This window comes from Anabas testudineus, chromosome 13 (genome assembly GCF_900324465.2).
Source record: "Anabas testudineus chromosome 13, fAnaTes1.2, whole genome shotgun sequence".
In the NCBI taxonomy this organism is placed as follows: Eukaryota; Metazoa; Chordata; class Actinopteri; order Anabantiformes; family Anabantidae; genus Anabas; species Anabas testudineus.
The window spans coordinates 7,729,743-7,755,057 of record NC_046622.1 but is presented as its reverse complement, the minus strand read 5'-3'; the positions used below and the strand labels follow the sequence as shown (position 1 = coordinate 7,755,057).

Genomic DNA, 25,315 nt, shown 5'->3' with positions numbered 1-25,315 from the left:
TGAAGAGAGTGTGGCTCATAATATAATACTTTGTACCTGAGCAAACTCTTCATAACCTTGTAATGTTTCTTCTTCTTCTGATAAAAACAAATACTAAACCGGGGAATAACTGACACTGTATCAGTTTTCAAATAGAAAACCACAATATTATAAGTCAGAATTATCTCTGAGCAAATTTCAAAGCATTTATATCAAAGTCTACAATGCAATGTGTGTGTCACATCTCTATTATTAAAACCTTTAAGGTATTTATATAAAGAGAGTATAAAGAGTTACATACTGACGCATTTATCAAGGTGAAGGTATTTAAATTTGTTGTAATTTGAAGTATTTATGTAATTCAGAACAAGACAAAAAAAATTTATGAAGCTAACATAAGGTAATTTATTCTAATATTGAGACATATTGTTTTGTTATTTGAGGTATATTATGCATTTTTGTAACCATTTGCATAGAACAACAGTATAATCATTAGAGAATCTGACACACATGGCATTACATTACATTTACATTACATTTAGTCATTTAGCAGACGCTTTTATCCAAAGCGACTTACAAGTGAGGAACAAGGCAAGCAAACAAAATCTAAGTCAAGGAGAAAAATTAAAGCAAAGTGCTATCAAAAAAGTGTTTCTGTTTGTTGACTCCCGCAACCCTCAGAGTGACCTCAGCACATCAGTTTCAGTGTTTCCAAAAGGCAGCGATCCCACAACGATTTCTTCACGAACTGCATTCTCTAGCTCTTGATTTTTACTGTAATCTCTGTAATTGTCTTATTTTTGGTGGGATGGCTGAATAAACTAAAGAGAAACACTCGAATCCCTGATAAGATCAGAGGCAGGAAAAACAGATTCACACATATTTTGAAGGGAGTTTTATGTAACTGTGTTTTTAAGTAATGCTAGGTATATGTAGACCTTTCCTTCAGTTACTCAGAAGTTATGTATGACAATGGGCTCCCTGTGCTGGGCACAGATGACCTCATCAATGTAGAGAGAGCTGGCCTTCAGCTCAATGTTTTCCTGCAGCTCCAGCTGACAGCGAACCAGAGCCCTCTGCTCCTCCCCTGACTGGGCCACAGCCTCGTGCAGCCTGAGAGTTCATAGATAAAAACAGGAAATAATGACTTCGCTTTAATGGCGATATGTTTAAATAAGACATCAGCCAATATGGAAAGAATGGAGTTAGTGAAACTTTAAACTGAATTTGTTGCATTGTGTTGTCACTTGGCGGTGAGTGTGTTCTGGCCTTACTTGCTGATATGAGCCATAAGCTGCTGGACCTCGGAGAGGAGCTGTGACTGTGCTGGATCATGGCATTGCTCCTTGGCAGGCCTCTGGCGACGCAAATCCAGCCGGGTCTGGGCCAAAGTCAGGAAATTTTCATTTTCTGTTATAACCACTTGGAGATCCTCTCTGATCCTCTGTTGGCTGGCATACTCCGACTGAACCTAAAGGGGAAAGAGGTGTCTCAACGAGTATTTTTTAAACACCAAAGGAAAAATATCAACTATATTTTTCAGGCTGATTAATTTTTTAACTAAAATTGATCTTTATGTTTTGGTGTGGAGGTGTATAGAGTGTTAAATATATGTTTATCTAGTCTTTCTCGCTTTAATTTAACATTTGCATCTTAGTACTTGGATTTCTTTTCCCCACTTCATTCTGTGCGCCCAACCTTAGCCAGCTGATCCTCCATCTGGATCTTTGCATTCTTAATTTCCTGGACATTCATCTGAAAGGCTGCTGTTGTAGCCTGGACCTGCTTCTGCATGTCAGAGGCTGTCTGCTCCAGAAGAGACTCCACCAGGGCTCGAAGGGACTGAGAGTTGGTCTTCTGCTGCTCTGCTTTATCTATGTTGATGTCTGAGATGTTTTCCCACTGCTTTGGAGTCACTGCCAAACTGAGAGGTGGAGACGTTTAACTGGGAATTAGCAAAATTTGAAGAATATGGCAGACCCTTTCTACACATACACATATAGTTACAATAATCATCCAAAAATGTCAAACTTTAAAAGTCTGGAAGTTCACCTTGGCAGAACAGCACTAGTGTTCTTTGACTTCTGCAGGTTTATAATGGAATGGGTGGTCATTAGGGCGCAGGAGTTGTCGATGCACTGAGCCTCAAATTTCTCCTTGAGATCCTGCTCTAAATGGTACTTGGCAGATCGGTTTAGCCTGAAACACAGAACAGTGAGTTTTCAGTGGCAACTCTAACTAGTAATGAGACTTTCCTGCTTAGTTTCCAAATAATAAACATTAGAGAATCCAAAAAGTCTGTATGAAGTCCCCTTTATACAGTCTATTACAATCTACTATACCAAGTTTGTCTTTCTTACCGTATCTGTTCAATAATTTGTTCTACTACACGCTGCAGAAGTGAAACCACCCCTTCAAAGGCCTCCCTCTCCTTCAGCAGCTCTCTGTCGACCTCATCATGCAGCCTCTCAGAGGGGAAACGTTTCATTCTGGTGGCCAGAGAATGAACAGAAAGACTTTTATCAATGTGTTCATCCTTAGTGCAGCAGCACCTAAATGAATGTGCTTTATACTCGTGTTCTGATGTTACATTTATACTTTCGTGAAGTTGGGTGCCCATGTTACAAATGGAGAGGCCCAAAGCTTGAGGTGGATGTGTGTTTGAATGCCGACTGGTTGTGTGCAGGAAAATGAACTTTGTTTACTTTTCCCAAAGACAAAACCATAAAACAACAATGGATACAGTCACAAGCCAGCAATAGACTGTCTGTTTGTGTGTTCTGCATTTTACTGGGGGGGCTTAACGTCACAGGGGCTTAAACAAGCCTTTTTATCTTTTTATCTTCTATCAGTTGAGCCCCAGAATAAAATAACAAATATAAACCTACATTAAGCACAATGTAGAAACATTAACCTAAATATTTTTCATCAAACATCTTTCTAACTTTTCTGTCTGAGTTTTCTTACCTTGTAAACATAAAGTGAAACTAGGATTCTAGCCCTAATTGTGACAATCTGACATTGCTTTTAGCCACATTTGCTTCACTCATGCCTCTAAGGCTCCCACCAAGTCTCCAGTCTGTATATACAGTTCAAGACAGACATTTTGATTTGTGCTAACAGGAGCCACTGAGTTTAAACAAAAAACAGTACTTATGATTCTGTTCTGTTTCATTCTGTTCCAGCAAGTCACGTAATTAGCTACACCTGTGTTATCTAAATGGCTGACATGAAAAGGACTTAAGTTACAGAATGGGATGATGGATGTAACATTACTGACAGAGAGTAACAGGACTTCTCATTCCACCAGGCTTTACATTTTCCATTAATACATAAGTGTCATGGTATAACAGAATTCAGATTAAGTCAGTGAACCTAAGGTAATTACAGGAAAGATGAGATCTGAGTTGCAAAGCAAGTTTCTTAAATATCAAAACACTATGATGAATGTTCAAGATCCTCTTTTTTTCCATGATTTTACCTACTCACCTCTCCTCTAGACAGAGAACAGTGACTCTCAGAGGTTCTTTGCAGGCCTCCAGGGCATTCACCACTCTGCTCTGCAATGCTGTGAGGACATCAATCTCCAAAATAGTCTCCTCCAACTTCAGCTCCAACTCCTTTTTTAGGAACTGAATGTCTCTGACCCGCTGATCTGAAAAGAAAAAATGAAAATAAAAAAAAACATTGCAGAACAGCTCTGTAGTCTTTAGGCACCCTTTAGATCGGCAGAAATGAACAGATGTTTTGTTTCCCCTTTTTACCAAGTCGCTTGTTGTCATCATCTTGCATGCGTTTGCATGCTTTTTCAGTTTCCAGGATCAACCTCATGCATTCTTGTCTGAACAGCTCGGAGTGGTTCCGCATAACCTCAATATTCACCAGATTAGGTGCATTGCCCTGCTCGACACTGCGTTCTTGGACAGACATTGTTCTCCTCTGGTGGTCAGTCACTGACAGCACATGAAAACAGGAAGAGCATAAATAAAAAGATGGGAGTCACAGTCAAAAACATGAAGATGTGCACTATTCAAGTTTGAATTGAACAATAAACACCAAACAACTATGTAGAAAATGTTGTCCTGTGCAAGTGAACAGCTGAATAGAAAAAGCCAAAGGAAACACTAACAAGTGTCTTAGTATGCCTGAAACACTAGGGTTATGCTTGTCAGGTCATCCATCTGAAAAGTCCTATAATCTCCAGAATAGTGGATTAATGTGTCATAAAGACAACATGGCACTTAGTATAATGTATTTCGTTTATTTGAGAAGCTCGTATATTGAAGTATCGTCACAATTGCATTATTTTTTACATAATCATCAGAAATATTTTTTGTTTGCTATCACTGTCTCTGTTTGAAGTAGGTTTATTGTGTAACGTAGATTAACCTAGTAGCCTTATTATTTTTTTGTTCAAAAACATCTTAACTTGCTCCAGTAAAATAAATTAATGTCAACGTGCTAACTATCAAGTAGCGTTAGCTAGCTAGTTAGCTACAGTTAACTTAACGTCAGCTGTTCGTTAATCATCTTAGTGACATTAATTATTCTTGTTTTTCACTATAACGTTGTTCAAAAAGACACAATAATAAGAAGTGTCTTTAACTATAACCTACCTTAATCCGTGTAGGTTGGTGTTGGTTTAGTTTTACGGTCCTCTGGAGTTGAGACGTAACAAAACAAACAGTTACTATGGTAACAGGAAACATGGCGGACACGGTCAGTGTTACTTCACCGTTAGTACATTTACTGCAGTAAAGTGTAATAGTACTACAGTACAGTTTACAGCAAAATAAACGTGAAATTAGTTCACAATAAAAATGTTCTTGTGATAAAAACGATGTGTCTTGTTGTTACCTTTGCACCTAATAAAAAAAATATATTAAAAAAATAATTCCTTAAATCTACATATGAATTAAATTTAACAAGGTATGAAGGTTTTATTTCTGAAAAACATTATTTATGGGGCACATTTTGAACAAATATTGTATGTGTACATTCATGTTATTAACGTGTTTGTAATTCAGATGAAGAATCAGCTTTTACTGGAGTACTTGTACTTTTGTACTACACTAAAGTTGTTATTCTAGTAGCAGTGGAGTACTTTTGTTAGGCAAGTACTTATACTTTGACTTGAACATTATGTTTGTGTGAACAGTGCCAGCTATTCTACTCCTAACAAGTAATAATCTGTTACCACATAAAATACAGTTAATTAATAAACCACACAGAGTATGAAGTGATACTTTAATGTTTGCATTTGCAAAGCTATAAATTTGTTGGTATAATATTACAGTACACTACAATATTTCATTACTATCTGAGAAAATAAGTCACTCTTTTATTAAAATTGATAATTAACATAATTTCGCTAATATAATTAATTACAGCAAGCCAAAAAACAACAACACTAGATAAAAGAGGTTCATGTTGGTGAAAGAACAGCAAAACCTAAAATCAAGAGAAAGCCAAGAAGTGCTGTGATAACTTATCTAATGAATATAATGATACATACTGTATCAAAATTAAGCAGCATAGTACAGTACGGTAAATGTTAAGCAACATTTTAAAGGCACTTGCTGAATCCATATTGTTCTACAAAAACAAAAAAATACGATATTCATATTTCTTTCTCAGCAGACACTATGACATGGAAGCCTATAAATATGCATCAAAAATAAACAGTGCAACATTTCTTTTAAATTCTGAAATTCAGTGTAACGCCACAATTTGTATTAAAAGGGAATGATTAATACTGCAAAGTGCAGCTGGGTTAGCGAGGCAGCAAGCTGTAAAACAGCATTTGCCCCTTGAAGAAAAGTTACAATCCATGTTTTCAAGTCCTCCAGGAAAATCTGACGTTAGTTCAAATACTGTGAGGAGAAAATCAAAATACTGCCTTTCTACAAAGGTCCATTCACAGCACTATGCATAAATATCCTGTCAGTTCGAAATATATTTTTAAATAACATACATACAATAAAATAAAATAAAAAAACACAAATAGATCCAGCTACTACAGCAATGCCTTCAGGACAATAAAGAGATTAAGATCCATCCTGCAGGACTAATATTTATATATTCTAGAATTACCTTTAAAAGATGATAGTGGAATGAATAGAGCGAGATCATCTGTTTTTTTCTCTTAATTTCTGCCTTAACGGATTTTATTCAATCATTATCTAGTTAACCACATTTCAGCCAAATCTCTGAAGTCTGTGGGGCCAACTAAGTCAGTCTTATTTTAGTAAATATGGGCAAATTGAAGTTACCAAAAGACAACGTGTTGCACATTTTTTCTCAGAAATACGTCCATACAACGCAAATCTGTACAAAATGTGATTGGTCCTATTTTAACCACAGTATTTTAAATGGTACTACAAACTTTAGCAGTGTTTGACTTAACTCAGCTTCTATTTAGGTGCCTACTTCGGGAATGAAGCTTTAAATATCCCCGGAAAAAGGAACACTTATTTTAGGGCTGACTAAATGACTAAGTCAGACTGAAATGAACATGTGTAATTCTTAATAACGGCTTTTCTCATGTTGTTGTTATTGTCCTGCTTCTACAAGGTTGCTAATTTGTTGTATACAACCTTAGACTGGCCTCCGTGATACCCATCTCTTCACACTGAACTCTAAATAAGCAATGAGCATTTAGTTTAACAGTGAACTATGCATAAACACAGTGTAAAAGAATTATTCATTTATGGATTACATTCAATATTATCACATTAAATCAACCGGTCAACGAGCTTCTTTAAAATTTTGAAATCCCCTTTTCCAAATTAAAATTATAATAGTTTGCCCAAGAGTTCCAGCTTTTCTTTGAGCCACACCAAGGCAGCTTTGAGAGCAACGTCAGCACTTGAACATGGAGGTTTCTTCAATATTTTTGATCCATTAAAGCAGCTTAAACTAAAAACTTTCTTCTCTTACAGTACCTCACACTGGACTGACAGAAAGCAGCAGACATGTACAGCACTTAATCTACTTTCAATATGTCTACATCAGAGTTGTAAACTAGAAGAACACACCCAGATGTAAGTTAGATGTGGACTAAATGGAGTCCTTTTTTTAGCCTACATACACATTTTTGCCTAATAGCACCATTAAAAATATGCCATAATTAGACTTATACTGAAGAAAACTTGTGTTCTAGATTTCTAAAGGGATTAATGGATAAACATACATCTCACAATTAAATCATAAAGAGGAGTAAGTCACACCAAATCAAAAAAATATGTGCATCATGTCTGTGTTTAGATTTGGCTACGTTATGAATTGTGAAAATCAGAGGTGTAAAGCTCCATTTGCTGATTGTGCTGTGTCAAATCCACAGGCCTAACTCTAACAAGTCACTTCCTATTGATTTCAGAACACCTGCATGCATCTGTCCTTCTCACACAGTATCTTTACTCTGTGGCTCTCTCCACACGTTCCTAGAGAAGTGCACCTCACAGTTTCATACCTCTGCTCAAATCAGTTTCCTCCTATTCCACACATAATACAGCATTCACTATTTTTACCATGTTGTAGCTCACGAGCTTAACTCAATGTCAGGCCAATTAAACTTTGTTTCTGTAATGTATAACTAATAGTTCAAGTCAGTCAACTAATGGCTGTTTTCTATGGTGATTTTTGTTTCATCATAAACTCTGCTACAAGACATGTGAACCTGGAAACAAATAATTAAAAAGCATATTGACCCTAGAGGTTTAACTAACTAAGAGCCACAGCAGTAGCATTAGAGAGGCCTATTGGGGTTGGGTAACAGCATGAACAGGCAGCATTTCTTAACCTGTTCCTTCTGTGACAGGTTATAAGACACAGTTACAGGCCTAAATGAATTCCAAGATCCAACAGATCAGTTCCAAAAGTCTTCACTTGCTACGGTTTTGTTAAGTCCGTTGACCTTCTCGGGCAGCAAACCTTCCTCAATGGCTACCTTGGACTCGTGGACCTAAAGGACAGAGCAGCATTTAAATCTGGTTCTCACTTATATGACCAGAAACTCTACTTGAATTGGTATCAGACTGTCAGCTGAATGAAAGGGAACATAAAGGCATTCAAGGACATTATGTGCTTCTACTATCTTAATCACCTTGAATGGTTCACTGATTCCAATGATGCACCGCAGAGTACTGCTGTAGTAGCAAAGCACACACTCTCCTCCCCGCACAGGGATTTCCTCCTTACTGATATACACCTACAAAATCAGAAGCACATTTATATAACCTGCATGTTTTTCTAGTACTTATACTTGTCGGTACACAAGTTACTACCTGTATAATTTCTTCGTTGAAGGCCACTTCATCGTCTTTGACCCACGTATAGGTGATGTAGTCCGTCACGCTGGTGAATCCAACCTGATTTACACACACACATTCCAGACTCTCATAATGAAAAATCACATTTAAACTGCTAGTGGTAAATGTTTGTTGTTCAACCTACCCTACCTTATAGAGTCCGATCCAGTCCCATGAACTAGAGGGAAAAGGTTGCAGGGGACTGTAGATGATAATGGAATCAATATCTGCGCTCCAGTCGCCCTCTGGCTGCAGACGCACCAGCGGAGTCTCATACATCTTCCTCAGCTATAAATGAATATGTTGAGAATTCTAATGACAATATAGTTTATGCAGACAGCATTATTTGAGATAAGTGGCTGAAGGATAACTAACGGTATCTGTTTCATTCTATAAAGGACAGTCTGTACTCCAGTTTCTCACCTCCAGTGTGAAGATGCCAATGACGGGCTTGTGGTCACTGATTTTGTACTCCATGTTGCTTGTGTACAAGTCCTGCCTAGTCTTCAGAGGATACTCTTCATCCTCTTCCAGCTGCTTGACCTTCTCCAATGTATTTTTGTCTTCACTGACTGAAGCTTTGGGTCTGAGGCGCCACAGAATTCTGTCTGTCCAGGCAGGTTTACGCTTCTTTCCACTGGTCAGGACGTGACAGATAATGAACAGACAGCAGAGAGGAGGAGGCTTCAGTTAGGAGACAAAATCAAGTCTTTACAGAGAGATCAGCACTGGTACAAGCAATGGAGGAGAAAGTGGGGAACAAAACGGGAAAGTGTCAAACTTTATCATGTTGAGACAATAATTCAAACCAGGTTAAATATCAACCTACACAAAGTTAGGAAAAAAACATCCATCACTGCCTTAAAGGCAGTCTGCATGAAAATAAGTTTAAGGACCACTCAGTCCACTAGTATACTACTGTTACTATACTGATACAGTATATTAAGATACAAGATTGTGTGTCTCGTTTCTGGTTGTTCAGACGCAGAGACAAGATAACATCAGTGCTCAAAATGTCTTCAGTGCAGCAGTTTATTTATAAACATCCTGGGACACTCTACACTGTCATATTACATGATAGGGGAATGTGAGATGATTCAAAACTAAACTTGTACCAGCTGCATTCCACTGACCAGCAGCCACACAATAAGAAAAGACGTGACTTTGCTGCAGACAGACAAATTATTCTGTAGTTGATTGTGTTAAGTGACTTATAAGCAGCTCTATGTCTGATTTCTGTCCAGTTATAAACCAACAACTAAAACATCCATTTATGGTCATGCATGTTGTCTGTGATGCAGCAGCTGGTTTACACACTGACTATTACATAAACAAACAAATTCTGAAAGAAGAAGGATGTGATTAAATAGGGGAAATGTAGACCAGCTACTTTGCTATTATAAAGATACCCTGTGGAGTTTTAATATTTAGTACATAAGTGCAGCCCCAGTGTGTTAAATGCTTTTTCTGTCTCATAAAACATTTCAACAAAGTTGATTTTTCAAATATTCCAAACTCTGTTCTCTTTATAATAGACTTTAGTTAGTCACTGCCTTTTGCTGCTTTGGGGAATTACTGCTAATCAATCAAAAACTGTAAATCAGTACAATCAGATGAAAGAGTCAGAAAAAGGTGAATAAAACAAACATAAAATCAAGAGAATCATAAAAAAGCATTACTCCATCATGCCACTAGTGGTCAGAAACTCCACAGGGAACCTGTGGCAACAATATTGTTGCTAGAAAGAACAAAATCTGAGATCTCAGACTATCGAATTTAATATGTATAAACAAGCATGTCAGCCCTTTCTTTGCAGACACAACTTAATATTTATGTGTAAAGACTTTTAGGCCATGTTCAGACAGACTCACACCGAAAACACACAGGCCTTTGATATTCATTCATTATTTTTCAGCAGGTGCCAGGAACACAGTGGGTTCTGACAAAATGACGCAGTGTTGTGCTGGAAAATGTTAGAACTGGTTCAGCCTTTTCTGTAACACGTTTCATCCAGCAAGGTGCCACGTTAGTCAATCATACATGCAAGTACATATTGCTGGTAATATGAACACTGAAATTATGCTGTTTACGTAACATTTTTCTAGTTTCAAGTTTCTTTCCATAGCTGTGAATATTACAAACAAGTGTGCTGTGTTTTGGAGTCTAACAAATCTGTTCCTGAACTTCACAGGACATTTGCCCTGTGTGTTTTCACACAGAACAAATCTGTCTGAATATGGGCTCTACCTGCTTGTTTATTTGATTTACAAGATTTGATTTGAGTTACAGATTAAGAGAATCTACATTAAGCCATTAATTAACATTAGTTTTTGCATTAAAAAAACAGGACACTACATTTAAGAGCTTGTTAATAGTAAATATACAAATACAGGTGATGTTAGATACATTAAAAAAGGGGGGAAATAAAATTAAAGAGTATTAGTATAATAGGGAAGATGTGAAAACAAATGTGTTTTTCACTCTTACTTAAAGCCCAACCATGTCTTGTAGAGCCTGTAATGTTGAGAAGAGGTGCAGTTCAACTACAAATAATTAAAATTTCTTGATTCTTGGGTGTTACTTAGAGATAGTTACCTGCTGTCGTAAGTGTCAGAGTTTAAGTCAAACTTGTATGTGGGGGGAAAGTCCAGAGGCCCTTCCTCAAACTCTTGAAGCATCTGTTCTTTCGTCTTCATCATGATCAACTGCAAATAACAACAAACACACACTTCAGGACCTCCCAAACCAAAACAAACAGACACAGAAACTGTCCTGTAAATAGCTGGATGATTCTTTAAGTGACAAACCTGGTCTTTGCTCCACAGCAGTTCGTATTTTTGATCGTTGATGCAGGAGCGCACAAAGTGCATGCCATGGTCCTGAATTCGAAAGTTTAGATCTCCGAACCAGAAGACCAGCCTGGAGATGATGCAGAAGCAATGATCCTTTGAGATCTGTCATATGCTTTAAAGATCTAGACTTTGGGTTTTTTGCATCTACTCACCTGTGGTCAGCTATGCTTGGCGCCTTTTTACACTCAAAGTTCTGTGTGTCCATGATGTACTCAAACTCATCCACTCTCTCAGAGGCATAGTTCATGTGAGCAGCCAGGTGGCAGTTCAGAAAACAGAGCATGTGACCATAGAAAGACAAATGAACAGACACGCCACCTTTGTTTCCCTGAGAGACAAAAAACAACAAACCCACAAGTTCTGCTCAACACTTTTCATTCATTTTATAACAAGACCCACATCAGTGTATTTACAATAAGAAAAAAGATAAATTATCAACTTATCACAAGTGTAAAATGACATCATATTTTGAGAAAAGACAGATATGACACATACTGTACTTCAGCTTGTGTGGTCAAATTCACACAGATACACACAATGAGATGCACAGATTTAACTTGATTACTTATTTAAAGAGGAACAGCATAAACTTTACACATAATCATTTGTTTAAAAAGAGTAGTAGTACTGAATATGTTACCAAAATAAAGCATTTTGTGATGTCAACATAGTCAGCTCCTGTGGGCTATATGGTTAGAACATGGCTCGAGGCTACATTAGCTATTATTAGCATAACACACCTAAATGTTCTGATCAAACTATTTAATGGTTGTGCTTTGACATTTGTAACAAAATATCTCTCAATTCTGCTGCGTCAGTATTGATCTGTCTGTTAAACCGTCCACTTGGGAGTCTGATGAAGCGATTAAAGTGCAGCGTTAAACTGGTCTGTGTATATTTCTCACCCAGTAACCGAAAATCCCTGTGCGTGTGTATGTAGCCTGGATGTCTCTGATGAAGGGAACATGCTCCAGTTTGGAGAAGAAGAGCAGCAGCAGACCCTGCATTCTGATAGATGACACCTGAAACACCAACACACACATTTACAAATGGTTTGTTCTTGCTTGTCTGCAACAATGGCTGTGTACAGGTGTGTAACAGTATTTACCTTAATGTATCCTCTTGGTGCTAAGGTAGACATAAACAGTTGACTCCATGGATCCTCAAATACAAAGTCTGACACAAATCTCACTGGCCTTGAGGAAACCTCCTGCAGACTAACACAGTTTTAAAAGTCAGTCTCTACTTCATATTAAGTTTTATAAACATATTAATAATCCCACCAACTGATTCACATTCCTAGCACCACCCACCCAACGACGTAGAGGTCTGGGCTCTTTGGGGAGTTCAGATGTAGAAGTGAGGTCACGTCGTCTGGAGGATCAGCTGTGGCCACGTTCCATGTGACCATATGTAGCCTGTGGGCGTGGAGGGAAAAAAAAAAAAAAAAAAAAGGACTGCACTTTAAATCAAAAAATTACCATGTATTTGAAAGTGTATTTACAATATGCCTTTAGAATATAGCATATCCCTGAACAACTGGAAAACACTCAGCTGAGTTTTGCAATCAAAGAGCATCATTCATTGCAGCAAAAACCGAAGTCAAGCACATTATCCAAGGATATAAACACAGTGCTGCTACTAAACGCAGGGCAGGCTGCTTCAGTTAACACATAACGAGACGTTCATCGTTTTATCCAAACTCACAACATCCATTATACGGATTTCTTCTGTTCTACTGGAATAATTCAATCAAGTGTGTCTATTATTGTCTTGATATACAAATGTACAGTGCATAGAACCCACAGGAGAAATAACACAACATAATGTTAAAGAAAAAAGTATAAATAAATCAGTATGTAAATAAATAAATTAACATTATCCCTGAGCAGAAACACAACACATTTATCTCCACCTTCAGCAAACTGAAAAGACGAGTGAGGAGGAGACAATTGTTTTTCCACCTGAAGCTGTGTTTCTTCGGTTTGCTGGCTCTCTTGCCACAGATGAGAAAGGCATTATCCAGGGTCTTAACCATTTGGTCATGCAACTTGCTTTTGGGGTCCAAATCTTCCACGCAGGTCATTAGCTGATGGAGCCGATGGCGCAGCACCAGTTTGCTGCCAGTTGACTGCGAGTTATCACTGGAAAAGCTGTCAGAGCGGACACGCCCTAAGGTGCCAAACAGCCGAGTTATCTCATCCATTTTGGCTCAAAATGTGAAGAGCAGCAAGGTCAGTTGTCTTCTTGACAGCCCAAGTGTTTAAGTATTTAGTTGTTTAATTATATATGTTGAGATTGCACAAAGAGAATCAAATGAGCAACAGTGCTAAGTTTTAGTTGTCTCTGCAGATTCAAACCACTGAGTGAAATGAGAAAAATTCTTTCTCAGGTTCTTAGTCGCACTACAGTCAGACTGAGTGATTAGTGAATTTGTTAATATGTCTACAAATCTTCTTTGTGTGCTAAAAAAATACATCTAATCTTATTACAAATTGTCTCAACAGTAGGCCTATTAAAAAATATATTGGGAAATCAACGTGTATGTGTGAACTAAATAGTTCTTGGGTCTTGCAAGCTTGAGCACCCAGTTTCTCTTTTTTTCCTCCAAATCCGCATTAAGTAGGTATTATTGGGAAACCTAATCCACCTGCCAGAGTGCAAACATTAGCCTTAGAGTACATAGACAACCCCATAGGCAACTATGCTTTCAGCAAAGCCTTGGATTTTGGTACTGACAACAGGCTCTCACATGAAAAGTCAGTTGACAACTTCTCAAACCAAACCTTTAAATGCAATTATGCAGCTATAAATTTAAAAGTCACAAACAAATACAAGACTACAAGAAAAAATAAGCAAACAATAACACTGATAATGTGAACCCTGTCTTTCTGACTGACTTAATGACCAAACTTGGACAATGTCATCTTTGTCTAAAGGAAGCAATTGCCTGCAAGAACAATACAACAGTGTCTGTGAGACGGTATCTGCTGCTCTAGCCTGAGTTTCTAGATGAATTAAGTTAAATTCAAACATAAACACACAACAAACTCAGAAAATGGCAAAGGAATGATTCAGACAACAGCCATAGAGAGTTATGGAACAATCAAATCACTGAATTTGTAAGTTGGACTCGGTTTCTTCTTAGACATCATTATATCTATGAGCTGCAACCAACCATGTTATGGCCATGTGAGTACAAATGTGCATTACTAAGTCTAAATACTCTACATAAACTTATCGACATGCATGCATTTTAACAGATGTATAAGGTTTTATTGACAAAGCCAATGAACCCTTATGTTATCAAATAAGGGCGTAAAACAGGATGAAGCCATTTATAGATTATTTTTGGCTTGTGGTTAGATTAATGAGTTACTTTATCAAAGCGGATGCAACAATGGTCACAGGGTAGAGTCCAACCTGAAACTGTCTCCTCCTGTGTTTCCTTTCTGCAGACTGAGGTCCGACTGCTCCTCTTTCTCCTCCATCATCTGCACACCTGGAACTATGACAACACAACCACAGGTGGAGCCTGAACACAGTAAATACACAAATAAAAGCCGGAATAAAAATAGCTTGCTAGCTAGCTAACATTTTACTTTGGGGACTTGTCTGTCCACAGTGTATCTGACATTTAAAGCCTGGCTTGTGCATGTTATTACAGAGTAAATATCCTCAGCTAGCGTCGAGCTAGCTGCAGCTGTTGTCATCCGGTAATGTAAACATTAGTTCTTAGATAGCTAGCTAACCTAGCCAACGTTAAACTAAGTTATTTTTCCACGGGCACTTAGCACATGGACTAACAACCATTATTAGTGATGTTATTTTATTTTACCGTACCTGTTGAGCCTCAGTAGGAACAGTTTTCGTTGTTTATCTTCTTGCAAACAGACGTTCAGTATCAAACAGCAGCGACTTGATCCAGTGGATATTAAAGTTGTACCCACCTTCTCCGGAAAGACGAGGGGCCTTCAAAATAAAAGCGCAGCATTTCACATTTGTAAAGGAAGCTTAAAGTCACCTGTTAATCACGACTTGATTTTACAAAACAGACTATAGTTTATCCATTTATCTGTAGTGCATTAAACTTACAGGATATCACAGGTTTAGTAACCAAAATTAAATGTGGTCACAAGCTTCAACTGCATTTTCTGCATTTGCAAAGTTTAGTTAACACCTTAAAATCTCAGTATTATGTATTATACCTGAATTTAAGCCATAATCTCAAAAAGAGCTAGAGATGAATGTGTATTGTGCGATTAAAGTAAGCATTTAAATTTGTTTTATGTGGACACTTGGTGTTCAGTCAGTTAACACTTGACATGATGATTTTATTGTGAAGGACTGAAGTTTTACTATAGAAGCAGATGTTGGATATTTGCTCAAAATGTACAAATACACAAAACCCAATGAACAAATAAATTGTCTTTAATATACTACACAATCATATAACTCATCACAGTAAAATCCAAGGTATTTTTCAAGACTTACGTTGACAGAAGCCTTAGCCAAACGTTTGAACAGTTGTCAAGAAAGAACAGCTTTGTGTGTCAGTCATTTTGAAATCTGCTCAGAGTTTAGGTTTTTCTTATATGTTATTATCACCAACACTCAAAACCTCATCCCAAAGCATAATTCAAAAAATAAAAAATACTGGAATCATTGTATGAAGCCTATGTTTTAATAACAGATGGGACAGTCAGACAAGGATTATCGGATTACTCTGAAAGTACTGTACATTAAATGTCTTTTCAGGGTAAATACCTCATATGTTTCAGTTTTTATATAAATTATATACTGTATTTGTTTATTGTGGTGCCTCCAGTCACTATGCCATGATGAATTTGCCAAAAAAAAGAGCAATAAGTGCACTTTGTGAGATCAGGAAATTAAATGTATTTTCTCAAAAGCACTGAGGCCCATTTTATATTAGAATTAGAATAGTTTTGTAAAAAAAATCATAATCATAGGAACTCTGGAGCATTTGTATATGTATGTAGGCAGATGACTTGAGGAAAATGTGCCATTCTCCAGTAAGTAAACACTGAGGAGTGGAAAAAGGACAGAACCCAAATAACTACCATTTAAAAAACAGAGAACAGTGATCAATGTTGCTTCAGACACAACTCACACCTTTTGCCTAACATTTTAAAACTTATGAGTACAGATGAGGCATAAGCAAGAACAATTTATCCTCAAAATTGAGTTCAACTTGCAAACTTAAAAAAAAAAAGAAAAACTAAACTAAAATCTGCTGTAGTTGTATTCAAGTGTAGTATATAAATACACACTATTGCTTTACAATAATGAGCTCTTATTAAGAGCAAATTGAAGTAGTATGTTAAGTGTGGTGTTCTTGATTATGTCCATCAAGCAGTTCTTGGTCCAGCATCCAAGGTGAAGAGTCTGAGCGTGGTAAAGTCTGTCACATCCTTCTGTATCAGAAAGGAACCTGAAGAGATAAACACAGTTAAAACATTACTCATTGATCCTGATTAAACTACTGAATATTAAAATTTAGAAACTCACGTGATTAATGCTTACTTGGTAAGCCAGTCGACGGCCATCAGTTACTCATCAGCTGACATGCCTTTAACGCCCTCCTTCTCCCTCATCTGTGATATCAAGAAACACGTTACTGAGGAGTGTACAAAAGTACCAGATTTCTTTTATTCAGCACTGACGTTGATGGAGATAAATCACTACAATCAATCACTGTATGAGCTCTACCAAGAAACAACGCCTGGTGGTTCCTTCACCACACAGCAGAACCCTGCAGACTAAGCTCTTCAGCTCAGTGGTTTCACGATAGTGGAACGAGCTACCAAAGTCTGCGCACTCAGCAGCCTCACTCCCAATTTTTAAAAATCCTCCCCAACTTTCTTTGCACTTATTGCAATTGCACCTTGTGAAACGAAAACAGTTCTTCCAATAGCATTTTACTTTAATGGTTTTCTTCTTGGATTAGACATTTTCCCTTGTACCTCACTTGTAAGTCGCTGTCTCCCAAATGACTAAATGTAAATGTATGTATGATGCAAACCTGGATTTATGGACATAGATCGAGCTTAGGGGATGAGATGAAGTAATAAGTATTAAGAAGTATTAAATACCTCAAAAAGGATTTCATTTCTGTCCGCTAGCCACTCTTCTAGCACGTCAGTCTGCATTTCTTTTTTTTTACTTTTTTTAAAATCTTCAATCACAATCAACTTGTTGTTATAACAAAAATAAATCAGTTACTATAGGATATAACACCCTTCTATCTTTGGAGGAGCATTTTATTTTTTTTGTTTTAAGTCCTCTTCGACATTAATGTGCTGCTGTAGGAAACAGATTTACTGTAAATTCATCTTATGACAGTGGTAAAGAGTTTTAAATACTACGCTCATTCACCTCATCCAGCTCCTTCTTTGTCTCTTCCTCCATGCGTCGTATGTCATCCATGGTCAGATCAATCCATTTGTCGATAGAGCAAAACAGCTGTCTATGGAACTGTGTGAACAAACGCTTTTCCATCTGGACAGAAAAAGCACACGTGTGACCAAAACAAAGGGAGAAGAGAGATCTCTAAAGAGTCATCTGAAGTACAGGTCTAGTATTGTGACATATACAGTACGCGACATCAAAGCAAAATAAAGTTTAATTTCTGTAGAAATTCATATAGACATTATATATATATAAAACACAAAAATAAAAAAGAACATTATACCTTTTGAATGAAGCCTTCCATCTTGCCCTGTAGTCCCAGCCACTTGAATTCAACAGTGACTAGCTTATAAGCACACATGTGCGGAAGGTTGGGATTGTTAGCAAGTTCTTTCTGCAAACACAAAGATGAACAGATAAAATGAAAACATCAAGTCAGATCTTCAAACTCAGTCATTTCATGTTATTATTGAATGAGCCACAGTGAAGTGATAGGATAATGAAGTACTGTACCTTCCAGTCACCTTCCAGAGGCCCTCTACCGGTCTTCTCTGACTTAAAGATGGCAGGATCCTGATCTGGTTTGTAGTCCTAAGTAATTAATGCATCATGTTTAGTGTAGCCAGGTTGTCCAAAAAACAAAAATCCAGACCTTTATTCTAAAAAGATCTTTTTTTTTTTTGTTTGTTTTTTACTCTCACCTTTGCACTTATACAACTTCTGTCAGCAATGTCGATGTTAACAACCTCTGTTGATTCCCATGTGCTTTTGTCTAGTCCGTGTACCTGAAGCAAGGCCAAATCAAACCATCATGTTAGGTCTGATGTTTTGGCAAAGAACACATATCCACAAAGTCCAACTATTCAATAATATATGTATTTATACCTGTCATGTATCTCTGTAATGTATATGGACAGTAAAGTATGACTTACATTGTCCTGCTCCCCCATATCAGGCTTGTGCCACGTCTCAATCTTAACCATGAACTTTTCCTTCATGTAGGCATTCTGCAAACAAGGGAGAGATGTACATGAAACAGTCCACAAATAAAAAGTTAAAATCATGTAGAAACTGAGTGTAAACTCAAAATAAAAAAATACTTACTGTAATGACTGCACCAGAAGAAAAGGTGGACCACGGTGGAGAAAGAGGATGATCAGAAAAAGAAGCAACAACAATGTTTTAGATAATTTTATGCATCAAATACAGCTGATCTTCACTGAACAATGGGACCACATGACACTGACTCACAGTAGGTAGTGAGAAATTATTATAGTATTGCGCTTTTCTGGTGAAACTTACTGGTTCTACAGTAAGGATATGCATTCCAGGCCTTCTCATGAACCTCCAGAGAACCTTTAGGGGCGACTACACGTAGGAAAGCTGGCACTTTACTGCATAGATACAAACAGACATTGATGTAGTCAGACAAGAACAAGAAACAAAACATCAGTTCCTGCAGCTGAATGTGTTCAAACACAGCAGCTGTTTGCAGTTTGAATGAAGAAAGTGTGCAAGTGCATTATGTCCCATCTGGACTGAAACAAGGAGAAACAAATAATAAATTAAGAAAATCATATTGACACTGAATTGTATTTTTTTTTTTAATGTAGGTAAGTGTTATGGAGGATAATACCCTGTTTTTTAACAACTTGACCTGTAATAGATAAAATCTAATTTATAAAGATCCAGAGGTTCAGTATCTGCTAAAATATAGCTGATTAAAAACCAGACCTCTCTCTACTGGATTCTAATGTGCCCTATCCACATAAACCTGCTTTTCTGCAGCACTGCTCTCATTCTACAGCGCAATATTCTGCTGCATACAAGTCTCAGTATAAAAAATAATTGGTCACACTGTGATTGACTCTGACTAATGACACTAAAGCTGCCAAAATGCTGCTATTTATGAAAGCAAATGTTTGTGTACAAAACATTAATCTAGAAAAGCATATTAGCACAGCGTTTACAGGTTAAAGGTTGGTCCATGTGTCCATTAATAATAATACTGTGACTAACTTGTACCTTGTGTCACTGCAAACCCCAAAAAACTTGAGAAATCACTACTAATTTATTTACTAATCATCTATAACAGCATGATTTGAAACTTACTACATTCTTTATGAGAGACCCTTTGTTAGAAATATTAATATATTATAATAATATTATATATTTTCAACAAAACTACAACTTCCTGTGTAGTGTGGTGTTTGTGGTATGTAGCACGGCTGAGCTGCCCACCTCTGCAGGTGGTAGATCTTGTGGGTGTACTGCCCTTTCTCTCCATCCTTCTCATAGGGCTCGTTGACCAACACCTCCACACCTTCTCCTCCTCCCGTCTCGTTCTTACTGGCTTCAGCCACTGCGTACAGCTGACCCACTTGGTACTGCAAAACCAAGAGACAAGAGGAAATACATTCAAGTATTCTGTCACCTTGAATTATATGAATGTGCTTGGGCTGCAGAAAAATCTGCATAGTCTTTTGTTCTTTTTTTTTTTTTTCTTCTTCAGAGGTGAGCAACTTCTTTTTCCAATTACATGGATTAAATGTTTTGAGGAAAAGCTGATCAATTCTGAGAATTTAGAAGGATTACCCTTTAGTAATTAGCTCTCCTTTGTGATTTAGTTAGTGTGAGACGTTTTCACATACACACATACAGTTAGGAAAGCTAATGAAGTTAAGTTAGGTTAATGATATCAGTGCTGTACCTATAAATATTTTATATTAACATTAGACCAAATTAAATGTGTACTATGAAATGCACTGAACCCAGGAAGCCATAAAGAATAATCAATAATTGTTCATTCTATGGTCCACACCCTTATAATGGATGTGTAAATAGGCAACAGTTCATTTGTTTGTAATGCATTAGGTACACTTGAATAGATCATGAAAGATACACAGTAGAATTTTCAGTTTCTGATAAAACCACTTTAGAAAGGTGTTGACTGATAGTTTGTGTTGCTGTTGAGCTGTATTAAATGACACAGTGAGGTGTTTTGAGCCATGTTTTCAGCTCAAAACCATTTCTTCTGCACTAGCTTGTGGCTAACGGATAACTACAATAGCACACTGAGCGGTGATATCTTACTGGTAAAAAAACGACATTTATTATGTTTCTTCTTAATTTCCATGTTGGATATTTCACCATAGCGCTTAGATACTCCTGAAGAAAAAAAAAAAGTCTATTGGTGTATCCTTCTCTCATGACCCCAGATAACCATTCACAGATTTTAGCATTACAAAAACAGCAGAATAAGCCTTTTCTTGCCTTTTCCCCTCCTCTCTTCCTCTCTTCCTCTTATTCTTCCTCCTCCAACCCCCCCAGTTGTTCCTGAGTCAGGCAAAAGTGTTGTGACACTGGAAAGAGTGACTCATATCACTGGTTCTGGTCGCCAGGCCAGTCAGTCACACACACACACACACACACACACACACACACACACTTCTCTGTAACACTCCCATAAAAACCCCTCAGAGTCTGTCGGATGTTTTATGTACACATGTTGGTCCACTGAAGTTGATAGAACAACAGGCATTTAGTATTATTTAGCTGGATAATAATCTTATATCTGGATCAAGCCCGGCCCTCTTATCCCCAGAGACAGAGCACTGCCACTGCTAGCACTTGGTAGCTGTCTTCCCACTGTAATTAGGAACTCAGGAATGTGACTTGTCGTGTATAACCAGTATGTCTTCTCATTGTCAAGAACTGTTAGGTGTGATAAAAGCTATTATGAGAAGCTTAGGTTCAACATTCAGCTGAAAACAACAAACTGGCAATATAGTCATCCATATTGGACCAAACATGGTGAGGCCTCATGCCAATTACTGTTAAAAGGTGCGGAGTGTGAATTAACCCTTTGTTATGATAGTAGAAAAACAAGAAACACTGTGGTATGAAGTGAACACAGTCGACCAACTTTTTCCTACAGTGCTGCAAAAGTCACTAAATGAGTCCTAAAGTGTGAGCCGTGCTGCAGCCTGTCACAGCTGCTCCCTTTTTAAAATATTTAAAATGCTCAAATAATATGGATGGCTGTGGCTAAGGGTGTTAAGTTTGTCACCCAGAGGAGCCTGGTTGCAGACATGGATGACAAATTGGTGGTCTGTACACTTCTCACTAGTCAATATTAACTGGAGGTGGTTCATTTTGGCAGAAGATGGATTTTGAGCTAAGGGTGGTTTGGGTTAGTCAATAAAGCCGTTGGACCAATGCAATGAAAAAATAACTCATTCACTGTTTTGGTTAGTTTAGACTAGAAACAAGCAGCTTGACGCTGTCCCTTAAATTGTTGAACTATTCTTTTAACCAGTTCAGTTGGTTGAGTAATCAACAGGTTGTTGCAGCTTTACTTCAGAGTCCACTATTATTTCCCTGAGATTTAATCCAGCTCGAACTGTTCTAATTGTTGCACTTAGTTACTCAACGAACACAGGAATCGACAAAATACTTCACCCTGAAAGGGATCAGAGGAAAAGCCGGTTGTACTGCAAATGTGGCTTAGTGAAATACAGGCTTCTGATTTGTGTTAAGCAATGGGAAAACAAAGAATACACTGTTGTGTTGAGCATTTCAATTAAAATGTAGATTTAGCAATTGGTCATTAGGTAAAAAAAGGAAGGGGTTCACATATAAATGCAGTGAAGGAGGTTGAAAACCAAGATGGTTCACTGGAAAAGCACAAATCAAATGAAGGGGAGAGATTAAGATACCAAGCCTGCTCTGTTGATAACATGTCGGTGGTACATTAAACACAGCTAAATAAATTCTGAACCTGATATGAAGCTACAGTGTTTTAACTTCAAGGACGTCTAAAGACAGCCACAAGTGACAAACCCAGCACGTCAGGCCACATGTTGTACTGATCAAACGTTAAGGCGGTGTTCCTGTGACTAAAACTACAACCTCGGAGGGGATAATGAGCATTTGACAGTCCACACGAGGAAGAAGAGTAACTGATACTGAAAATGAGAAACGTGTGATGATTCAGGGAAAGTGACGACAAATCACTGTACTACAATTAAAACTTAATTTCTTACCTCCTCCACTGAAATGGGCAGCACGATTCGGCTAAAGGGGAAAAAGAAAACAAGAAGGTATTAAGACACCAAATATTATATGAGGGTATTATTATAGGGAAGCTATTTTTTTTCTTTACAACCTTTAGGGAACTGAGAACAAGAAATACTGTCACATGTCCAAAACATCCCACATAACATAACATAACAGCAGCCAGTTAGCTTAACGGAGTAACAGCTAGCCAAGTTAGCTGCCAACAGGCTAGTAATCTACTACCACATCTTGGGAGTTATGCACAACAAGAAATTAGAGGTAGCTGCAAAATCATCCTACATTTCCCATAATGCAACCCAGTACTTTTTTTATTGGTCCTTATCTTTCACATCTTTTAAAGCCCACACTTTCAGTTTGAAATAAAATATTTCTTTAAAGCCCAATCCAGACTCACAGAGGACACGATACAGCAGTTTTTACCTGCTGTGCACTTGTGTGTAACCCTGCAGGAGCAGCCCTTTAGCAATCAGAGCTGTCGACACACTAGTACCTGCACTGCTTTACAAACTGCATTTGGATTGAGTGATGTAGAGTTAGTAATGAGCACTGGGAAGTAGCAGGTCAGTTAGTTCTCTGCTAGGGCCACATTATTATAGAGAAGAGGAAATAAAAAAAAAAAACTACAATCAGGACGAGTGAGAGAACAAATAAACCTGGAACTTTTGGTAGAAACCCTGTGAGGCCTGCATGTGTGAGGCTGTGTGTGCTCTTTGTGTGTGCTTCTCTTGTGTGCCTTGATACAATAGCCAATTTATCCCCACCTGTTGCTGGTCTAGCAGGTCCTGAATATTTCATTAGAACAGATCAGACTGGAAGAGGAGCCTTCCGTGCATGAACTTGGCTGGTGTGATGAAAAATATGTGTTTTCTTGTATTTACATACACAGTGTACAGATATTGATGAACCAAAATGTATGCTATTTTACAAGCAGTATTTCTGAGGCATGTACCCATCCTCCTTGACTGATAATTTCAAATGAATGTGCCCTTTAATGCACTTTGCACCATGGTCAGCTGACAACCAGCTCCTGGATGTTGTGCCAGCAAAAATGTTCATATGACATGTCAGCTATAAAACCACCTAGCTCAGGAGTTGCAGTCAAGAAAGCCATCAATTCACTCACTATTGGCAGCCCTTTGAGACAATTTGTGATTCATCTATGTAAATAAACCTTGACTTGGTACATCCCGCTCCAAATCCAACCCCAAAAACTCCAAAGTCTGACGAAACATTTTCCCTCCTGAGACTGCTTACATTAACAAATATGAATGAATGAAATTTCTGAGCACCTGAAATGAATTCTTTAATACGGCAAATGTTAATACCTCAAAGAATAAATGAAGTTAATGGAAATGTAAGTTTCTTGGCTGCATCCCTAATGATTTACCACGTAAAGCAGCCGTGCACCTAGTCAACCTAAATGTTTTGTTGAGCTTCACTACTGTTTCTGACATATAACTCAACATATTTATGCCGAAATTAATCAAATTAGCAAAGCAATCGACAAACCCTATGACGTCAAACCATAGTATATATGAACCTTTGTTAAAAATAAAATACTCTTTAAATTGCGAGAATTTCTCATTGAGTTCTGCGCTGCCCGCTAGAGTTTTAACAACCCAGCCAACCAAAGTTCTGAAATACAGGAGGTCACCGTAGATGAACACAACACTCGGCGAGATCTGTTTGTTTTTGAAAAGGAGAAGCATTATCTGGGCTTTTTTCCTCTGTAAAAGTTAATTATTTGAGACAAACTCATAGACTTTAGCGACAAGACGAGCGACAATAACAGCCCTCGTTTAAAAAAGACGCAGTTTCAAAATAAAGTTATGATACTCACAATTCTTTAATCAGCATGTTGACTTTGCCTCCAAACAGCGGCCGATGACAGAAAATCTATTCCCTGGAAAGCTTCAAAAGTGGAAAGAGTCGTTCATTCACCGCTTTTTACTCCGGGGGTTTTCTTCCTGGATGATGCCGTGTGTGAGTGAAGGGGTGCGGCTTGGAGAGGGAGGAGACGCCTGCGTAGCTTCAGGTAACTTGGTGGTGGTGTGACGTTCAAGTGCTGTTCAAAGACCATTGTCAAGTCATACCAGTAGGAAATACACGTCGGGGTTATGACTCTTTGTATCCAAACAAGTTCACCCTGCTTATTTTTTGTAAAGTCATACGTTTTCTTCTGCTTTTTATGATTTTGTTGGTCCCAAAACCAACATTAGCAAATGAATAACTCTAATAAAAACAATATAATAAGTTATGACGGTAATTTGAGGTTGCTGCACTTCATGTGAGTATTTACATTTTCATATTTTATATTTTTACTAACACATTCATTATTACTGATTAGAATAGGTTGAGATAAAAAACAATTCATCTTTATATAATCTAAAGCTGAGCTATAATTCTGAAAATAAGTCAGTCTCTATATAATGAGTATTTTTTACCTTTAGTGCTTTAAGTCATACTTTTTCACTTGCAACAGAGCAGTTCTACACTATAATATTGCTGCTTATAGTTCAGTAAAACATGGGAGTACTACATCCACCACCATCCACATGTATAGTGAGAAACTCCTGGTCGTCCCAAAGGGTGGAGTAGCCTACTGAACGTGTGTGTGTGTGTGTGTGTGTGTGTGTGTCAACACCCTTGTGTGGTTCAACTAGA

At 37.7% G+C, this 25,315-nt stretch overlaps 3 protein-coding genes across 6 annotated transcripts; all 3 read right to left on the bottom strand.

Moving 5' to 3' along the window:
- Positions 1-28: 28 nt before the first annotated feature.
- tekt1 (tektin 1) lies at positions 29-4,689 on the bottom strand. The gene is made up of 8 exons (XM_026341337.1): positions 4,596-4,689; positions 3,744-3,932; positions 3,469-3,634; positions 2,340-2,468; positions 2,032-2,178; positions 1,678-1,903; positions 1,254-1,450; positions 29-1,092 (listed from the first exon to the last, which is right to left on the bottom strand). The coding sequence occupies exons 2-8, from the start codon at positions 3,907-3,909 to the stop codon at positions 933-935; spliced, it is 1,191 nt and encodes a 396-aa protein (XP_026197122.1). The 5' UTR covers positions 3,910-3,932; positions 4,596-4,689; the 3' UTR covers positions 29-932.
- A 2,758-nt stretch (positions 4,690-7,447) lies between these two features.
- On the bottom strand, positions 7,448-15,105 carry inpp5ka (inositol polyphosphate-5-phosphatase Ka). 3 transcript variants are annotated; one of them, XM_026375107.1, is made up of 14 exons: positions 14,984-15,105; positions 14,564-14,648; positions 12,454-12,558; positions 12,249-12,357; positions 12,046-12,162; positions 11,293-11,468; positions 11,096-11,207; positions 10,884-10,993; positions 10,776-10,802; positions 8,712-8,925; positions 8,439-8,576; positions 8,265-8,348; positions 8,084-8,188; positions 7,448-7,942 (listed from the first exon to the last, which is right to left on the bottom strand). In XM_026375107.1, the coding sequence occupies exons 2-14, from the start codon at positions 14,632-14,634 to the stop codon at positions 7,847-7,849; spliced, it is 1,464 nt and encodes a 487-aa protein (XP_026230892.1). In that variant the 5' UTR covers positions 14,635-14,648; positions 14,984-15,105; the 3' UTR covers positions 7,448-7,846. The 3 variants fall into 3 exon arrangements, with proteins under 3 accessions (XP_026230892.1, XP_026230900.1, XP_026230908.1); XM_026375115.1 differs by having other exon boundaries at positions 14,564-14,675; positions 14,984-15,089; XM_026375123.1 differs by lacking the exon at positions 10,776-10,802.
- Positions 15,106-15,553: 448 nt separating this feature from the next.
- On the bottom strand, positions 15,554-24,661 carry LOC113174134 (phosphatidylinositol transfer protein alpha isoform-like). 2 transcript variants are annotated; one of them, XM_026377880.1, is made up of 12 exons: positions 24,492-24,661; positions 22,618-22,648; positions 19,814-19,959; positions 18,875-18,966; positions 18,677-18,684; positions 18,505-18,579; positions 18,274-18,357; positions 18,086-18,163; positions 17,856-17,966; positions 17,540-17,662; positions 16,673-16,758; positions 15,554-16,595 (listed from the first exon to the last, which is right to left on the bottom strand). In XM_026377880.1, the coding sequence occupies exons 1-11, from the start codon at positions 24,506-24,508 to the stop codon at positions 16,714-16,716; spliced, it is 810 nt and encodes a 269-aa protein (XP_026233665.1). In that variant the 5' UTR covers positions 24,509-24,661; the 3' UTR covers positions 15,554-16,595; positions 16,673-16,713. The 2 variants fall into 2 exon arrangements, with proteins under 2 accessions (XP_026233665.1, XP_026233656.1); XM_026377871.1 differs by having other exon boundaries at positions 16,688-16,758; positions 24,492-24,660.
- Positions 24,662-25,315: the final 654 nt, after the last annotated feature.